The sequence below is a fragment of the Ictidomys tridecemlineatus genome, chromosome 6, assembly GCF_052094955.1.
Source record: "Ictidomys tridecemlineatus isolate mIctTri1 chromosome 6, mIctTri1.hap1, whole genome shotgun sequence".
Lineage (NCBI taxonomy): Eukaryota > Metazoa > Chordata > Mammalia > Rodentia > Sciuridae > Ictidomys > Ictidomys tridecemlineatus.
In genome coordinates, this window is record NC_135482.1 from 65,580,743 (window position 1) to 65,587,755 (window position 7,013).

The 7,013-nt window shown below is 48.5% G+C and overlaps 1 protein-coding gene across 10 annotated transcripts in view; it reads left to right on the forward strand.

Moving 5' to 3' along the window:
- The window catches only part of Kmt2d (lysine methyltransferase 2D), a 39,369-nt gene that overhangs the window by 29,630 nt on the left and 2,726 nt on the right, over window positions 1–7,013 (forward strand). For 9 of the 10 annotated variants that reach the window (XM_078014748.1, XM_078014753.1, XM_078014756.1 and 6 more), the window contains 12 exons: window positions 125–200; window positions 330–505; window positions 616–746; window positions 1,529–1,661; window positions 1,739–1,866; window positions 2,003–3,143; window positions 4,103–4,239; window positions 4,338–4,468; window positions 4,948–4,995; window positions 6,109–6,394; window positions 6,618–6,691; window positions 6,813–6,921. In XM_078014748.1, the coding sequence (XP_077870874.1) occupies window positions 125–200; window positions 330–505; window positions 616–746; window positions 1,529–1,661; window positions 1,739–1,866; window positions 2,003–3,143; window positions 4,103–4,239; window positions 4,338–4,468; window positions 4,948–4,995; window positions 6,109–6,394; window positions 6,618–6,691; window positions 6,813–6,921 (2,570 nt within the window). The remainder of the gene's footprint in view (window positions 1–124; window positions 201–329; window positions 506–615; window positions 747–1,528; window positions 1,662–1,738; window positions 1,867–2,002; window positions 3,144–4,102; window positions 4,240–4,337; window positions 4,469–4,947; window positions 4,996–6,108; window positions 6,395–6,617; window positions 6,692–6,812; window positions 6,922–7,013) is intronic. The other variant, XM_040280708.2, reaches the window with a different exon arrangement.

Here is a 7,013-nt window from a genome sequence, read left to right on the forward strand (position 1 = left end):
TAGGTGAGTTTGATGGTTAATCATAACTAAGCTAAGATTTCATGCTAGTTGAATATGAAGTATCAGGGAGAAAATGTCTACTCTGGACACCCTCACCCCTGACTTTTCTTCTCCCTACCCACAGATGCTTCAGAGGTGAAGAGTGTAGACCTGCTGGCCGCCTTGCCCACACCCCCCCACAATCAGACCGAGGATGTTAGGTGAGGGTGGAATTGAGAGTGGAATGGGGTACAGCTTGCTTCAGTTTTCTTTGGCCAATGGCAGATTTTTAGATTTGGGTGGGAGAATCCCCAGGGCTGTACCAATAGGTATCTACATCTGGCCTACAGGATGGAGAGTGATGAGGACAGTGATTCTCCTGACAGCATTGTGCCAGCATCGTCCCCTGAGAGCATCCTGGGGGAGGAGGCCCCTCGTTTCCCTCAGCTAGGCTCAGGCCGGTGGGAGCAGGATGACCGAGCCCTCTCTCCTGTCATCCCAATCATTCCTCGGGCTAGCATCCCAGGTATGTGCTGGAAATGTGTCAGGCCTGGCTTGGCAGGCTTGGCAGAAGCTGGCATGAGTGGGTGGTTGAAGGAGATAACTAACTCTTATACATGTCCCTTTCTCATTCAGTCTTCCCAGATACCAAACCTTATGGGACCCTCAACTTAGAGGTCCCTGGAAAGCTGCCTGCCACAACTTGGGAGAAGAGCAAAGGAAGTGAGGTGTCAGTCATGCTGACAGTTTCAGCTGCTGCAGCCAAGGTGTGTCCTGCGGGTTCTCTGAGGCCAAGAGGACCTTGCTGAGAAGGCAGTCTATTTGTTTGTCTAGATAAATATATCTAATCATTCAAAAAAATCTCTTCTAGGCCTAGGGTTATGGCTCAGTGGTAGAGCTAAGAGCATGTGTGAGGCACTGGGTTTGATTCTCAGCACCACATATAAATAAATGAATAAAATAAAGGTCCATTAACATCTAAATTTTTTTTTTTTTTTTAATATCTACTATGTGTGAAAGCCTGGGCTAGAGGTTGTGAGAAGAGGGTGAATGAAGCATAGTCTCTGTCCACCAGAGCTCCTCATCTAGTAGTAAAAACTGGCAAGCCAACAGAGGGTGTTTTGTGCAACAAATGCTACAAGTGCCAAAAGACATAATTTCCTTACTCACATTTGGTGGAACTTTGCTGTATTTGAATGTTAGCAGGGTTTTTATAGAAAAAAAAATTGGAAAACAGAGTTAAAACAACATTACTCAGTTTCTTTACTACAAGAACTCTCATATGCTTTAATTTGCACACATAGGGTGAATGAATCTCCAACTTGTGAGTATAATGGGCATCACTTCCTAAATTCAGTTAATATTCCCTTCTTGCAGAGTCCCTGTGAGTACCTATAACAGTTTGAGAAATACCTCCTGCTGTAACTGAGGTGTTTGAAAAGAGCTAGAGTGGAACAGGCAGCACTGACTTTGTCCCCACCCACCTGGGACTCGTGCTTCAAGACACTCTCCTAACATGTCTCTCCCATCCTTTCTTCTTCTGTTGCAGAATCTTAATGGTGTGATGGTGGCAGTGGCAGAGCTGCTAAGCATGAAGATCCCCAACTCCTATGAGGTGCTGTTTCCAGAGAGCCCTGCCAGGGCAAGCATTGAGCCTAAAAAGGGAGAAGCCGAGGGCCCTGGTGAGTGGGACAGAAGAGTTCCTTGGGACCAGAGGAAAAAGGTTCTGGTAGAGACTCTGACTCCTTCTTTCCTACAGGTGGGAAAGAAAAGGGTCTGGGCGTCAAGAGTTCAGATACTGGCCCTGATTGGCTAAAGCAGTTTGACGCAGTGTTGCCTGGCTACACCCTTAAGAGCCAGCTAGACATCTTGAGCCTCCTGAAACAGGTGGGTAGAGGGAGGGAAAAAGGGATGGTCATCGGAAAAAGGTGCTACCCAAGGCAAAGAAGACAGAGGGCTTTAGAGAAGAGGGAGAGGGCTAGTTGAGGAGCTGGCACTAATTATCCAGGGCATTCTCCTGTAGGAGAGCCCCGCGCCAGAGCCGGCCACCCAGCACAGCTACACCTACAACGTCTCCAATCTGGATGTGCGACAGCTCTCTGCTCCGCCTCCTGAAGAACCCTCCCCACCTCCATCCCCCTTGGCACCCTCCCCTGCCAGCCCTCCTGCTGAACCCCTGGTTGAACTTGCAACTGAACCCTCAGCTGACCCACCAATGCCCTCACCCTTGCCTTTGGCCTCATCCCCTGAATCAGCCCGGCCTAAGCCCCGAGCCCGGCCCCCTGAAGAAGGTGAAGATTCCCGCTCCCCTCGCCTCAAGAAGTGGAAAGGGGTGCGCTGGAAGAGGCTGCGGCTGCTTCTGACCATCCAGAAGGGCAGTGGGCGGCAGGAGGATGAGCGGGAAGTGGCAGAGTTTATGGAACAACTTGGGACAGCCTTGCGGCCTGACAAGGTGCCCCGCGACATGCGGCGCTGCTGCTTCTGTCATGAGGAGGGAGATGGGGCCACTGATGGTCCTGCCCGCCTGCTAAACCTGGACCTGGACCTGTGGGTACACCTCAACTGTGCTCTGTGGTCCACGGAAGTATATGAGACCCAGGGTGGGGCACTTATGAATGTGGAGGTTGCCCTGCACCGAGGACTGCTAACCAAGTGCTCCCTGTGCCAGCGAACTGGTGCCACCAGCAGCTGTAATCGCATGCGTTGCCCCAATGTCTACCACTTTGCCTGTGCCATCCGCGCCAAGTGCATGTTCTTTAAGGACAAGACCATGCTGTGTCCTATGCATAAGATCAAGGGGCCCTGTGAGCAGGAGCTCAGCTCATTTGCTGTCTTCCGGCGGGTCTACATTGAACGGGATGAGGTGAAGCAGATTGCTAGCATCATCCAGCGGGGAGAGCGGCTTCACATGTTCCGTGTAGGGGGTCTTGTGTTCCATGCCATTGGACAGCTGCTCCCTCACCAGATGGCTGACTTCCACAGTGCCACTGCCCTCTATCCTGTGGGTTATGAGGCCACACGCATCTACTGGAGCCTCCGCACTAATAATCGCCGCTGCTGCTACCGATGCTCCATTGGAGAGAACAATGGGCGGCCTGAGTTTATAATCAAAGTCATGGAGCAGGGCCTGGAAGACCTGGTCTTCACTGATGCCTCTCCACAGGGTAAGCACTAAGCTTTTATAGTGGTAATATTGAATTGGGTGAGTTTCTCATAGGGGTCACTTTACAATGTCAATAAGAGGATCTTCAACTTCCATATGAGTGTTCCTCCCCCACCTCAGGCGCATAGGGGTTTCTTGAAAGTATTTCATCCTCTTTCAATCACTTTAAATTCCTTTGTAATTGAAAATATTTTTCTAATCTCATATATTCTAGCTCCTTTTCCTATTCTCAATGGAACTAAAGGATTCAGTTCTGAGACTCATGATTTGGTTCACCCAACCTGATTCTAAGTTTCTTGTTTTTTTCTCTATATAAAATTATTTTGATTTTAGTTTTTGTGTTAATGATGAAATAATAAGAGCCGGTACTACCCTTTATTGGGTATATACTGTTTGCCACAAACTAAGTGATTTATATAAGTTGTTTTGCTCCTGCATCCTTATGAGGTAAGTAGGTTTGTGGGCTAGTGATGAAGTTCTGGTGGTAGATCATTTGCCTGGCATGTTTGAGGCTCTGTGTTCCGATCCCCAGACCATAGAAAAAAAAGGAAGGAAGGAAGGGATTGTGGGGAGGAGAAGGAAGAGAAAGAAGGATGGAAAGAAAGAATCTTGCAAAGAAACTTACATATTTGTTTAAGGTCTCATGGCCAGTGCACTAGAACCTGAACTGTTTGTTTTTATAGGCTCCTGAGGCTCCCGTCTTTTTGGGGGGAGTCAAATCCAGGGCCTCATGCATTCAAGGCAAGCACTGTACCACTGAACTATATCTCCAGTCCCTTTTGGTTTCTTAAGAGAAAGTGTTACTAGGAAACCAGGAGAGGATCCTAAAGACTCAAACACCTTCCTAACAGGAAGGTGTGAAGGCCACAGAAAATAATTGGCTCAGGAGTCGGGTTAAGGACTGAAGGTCAGTGAGCAGAGCTTTCCTCTGAGGGCTGCTCTTCTTTCTCTACCTTCTAGCTGTGTGGAATCGCATCATTGAGCCAGTGGCTGCCATGAGAAAAGAAGCTGACATGCTGCGACTCTTCCCTGAGTACCTAAAAGGCGAGGAGCTCTTTGGGCTGACGGTGCATGCCGTGCTTCGCATAGCTGAATCAGTAAGCAAGGGGCTGGGAGCTGGGGGACTGTGGCACTGAGAACATTGACCCTGCTGCAAAGAATCTCAGGTTAAGGCAAAGACTACCTATGCCCACAGCTGCCTGGGGTGGAGAGCTGTCAAAACTACTTATTCCGCTATGGGCGCCACCCACTGATGGAGCTGCCACTCATGATCAACCCCACTGGCTGTGCCCGATCGGAGCCTAAAATCCTCACACACTACAAACGGTGAGCTTGTGGGGCTGGGGCCATGGGCTATGGGTGTGGGTGTTGGTAGAGAGTCTCTGGCCACATTATGAGAGTTTGGGATGAAGATCAGGGTTCCCTTGGAGAAACTGGGATTCACTCTTAGATATCCTGATTAAAGGATGCATAGCTATTACTAGGGTATCCCTTTCCTCCCCACCAATCTGTTCAGATATTCTGGGTTGAATTGTCATCTTGGGTACCTTGGGAATGGCTGCTGGGGAGGTTCTGGGTAGTCAGTGGTGAAATGTTATGAAATATATAAGGGACTTGGTCACTTCTTCCTTTTCCTCTTTTGCATCCAGGGGGGCCTGTGATTCTCCAAAATCTCAGGCACCCCATGAATGCTAGGGTCACCTTCCCTTCCCAAGGTTGAGTTGGTGTCAAAAATAATTAGAAATATAATAGAAAAATAATAAAACCTTACATTTGTATAGCACTTTATACTTTTTTTTTCAAAGCGTTTTCACATCCATTATCTCATTTGATCCTCACAACAACCTTATGAGGTAGGTAGGGCAGGTGGTATGACCCCCATTTTACAGCTGAGAAAACTAGGCCCAGAAAGACTACATGACTGGATAAAGGTCATACAAGTGGGACCAGACGTCTTGACTTGTGTCACTATTCTTTCTGTGTATCACAATAGCCTGACCTTGGTCCTTGGGTAGAGGGAGGCAGAATCCATGATAGCAGGGATTTCTTAAAGGCCTTTGGTGACTCCTAGGCTGTCGTAGAGCGTCAGAGTCTACCCCTAGTCAGCCCTGGTCCTTGATGCTCTACAACAGTGGTTTTCAAACTATGAGTGTATGTGTTGCCGAATGCTATGGAACACATAATCTGATGGGCAGAAGAACTTGGCCCTTGCTGTGCATAATTTCACCTTCCCCAAATTGCATTCAACCAGAAGAGTTATATCCTCACCAACTTTTTAGATTGGAGTTAGTCAACATTTTGTTAAAGAAAAAATTCTGCTAATGAAACAAAAACCAAAAACAACCCAAATGTTTGAAAACCACTGCTCTGGGATGGGCAAGAATTTGGCTGGTGTCCTAGGGTGGTGAAAAGGCATCCTGCCAGGTAGCAGTCATTCCCCTGCACTGAGCCATCTGTACAGAGCCAGATGCTATGACAGAGAATGGGACAGTTTGAAGAAAAGCAAGAATATCACCTTTAGGCTGCAAATTTACAGCCAATTTTAATTAAAATCCCACCCACATCCAGCCCATGTGGTAGACATGGCTCCATCATGTGCAGGAGGTAGAACTCAATAGTTTACATTCTAGACCTGGACTGCTTGGGGACTCCTAGAGGAGCCTGGCCTATGCATATGGTTTAGCAAGAGGGTGGTAGCAAGAGAAGAGATGGGAGAGCAGGCTCAGTGTAGGGGAATTGGTGCCCCTCTCCTTCCATCCCCATCCCTTGTCTTGGGCGGTTTGTGCCATCTAGGGTGTCAACTCTTAGCTAGTTGCTGCCTCTCTCCACCTCTCCAGGTGCCTCCACCCCCAGGCAGCACTTGCCAGCACCACACATCCTAACAGTGTGTTGCACATCCCAGGGAGGAGGTGGGTGGTGTGTACTTGGTCTGTAGCTGTCTTGTCATGGACTGTATCACCTCCCAGGCCCCATACCCTGAACAGCACCAGCATGTCTAAGGCATATCAGAGCACCTTCACAGGCGAAACCAACACACCATACAGCAAGCAGTTTGTGCACTCGAAGTCATCTCAATACCGGCGCCTGCGCACCGAGTGGAAGAACAATGTGTATCTGGCTCGCTCCCGTATCCAGGGCCTGGGGCTTTATGCAGCCAAGGATCTAGAAAAGCACACTATGGTCATCGAGTACATTGGCACCATCATTCGCAATGAGGTGGCCAACCGGCGGGAGAAAATATATGAAGAGCAGGTATGGGCTGAGTTGAGGGGTCTTTATGGTAGATGGTCCACACTCAGTCAAGGAAGAGGGGGCAGGTTTAAGTATGAGAGGTTTAGGTATAGGAGGGGTGGTAGAAAGCTTATGGGGGAAAGGAGAAAGGCAGGAGAAATGAGGAGGAACATGGTAGATAAACCCACAGCCTGAGTCTACTATATGATAATTTTGTCCCTTCTGCAACCTTTGTCTTTCTTAGAATCGAGGCATCTACATGTTCCGAATAAACAATGAACATGTCATTGATGCTACATTGACTGGAGGCCCTGCCAGGTGAGAGATGAAGGAGGGATTTAGGGGTCTTTGGAGGTGACCCTCTGAGCATAGGTCAACAATGAACCAAAATTATCTCTACTCAGTTGCCTGGCATCACTGACTCTGTCCCACTGCCCAGGTACATTAACCATTCCTGTGCCCCTAACTGTGTGGCAGAAGTCGTGACATTTGACAAGGAGGACAAAATCATTATCATCTCTAGCCGGCGAATCCCCAAAGGAGAGGAGGTGAGAGGAAGCATCCTAAGTGAGTGACAAAGCAGCTCCTCCCTCTCTTCCCCTTCTCTGCTATTACTTAGGAGCTGGGTTTCAAGGCCGTG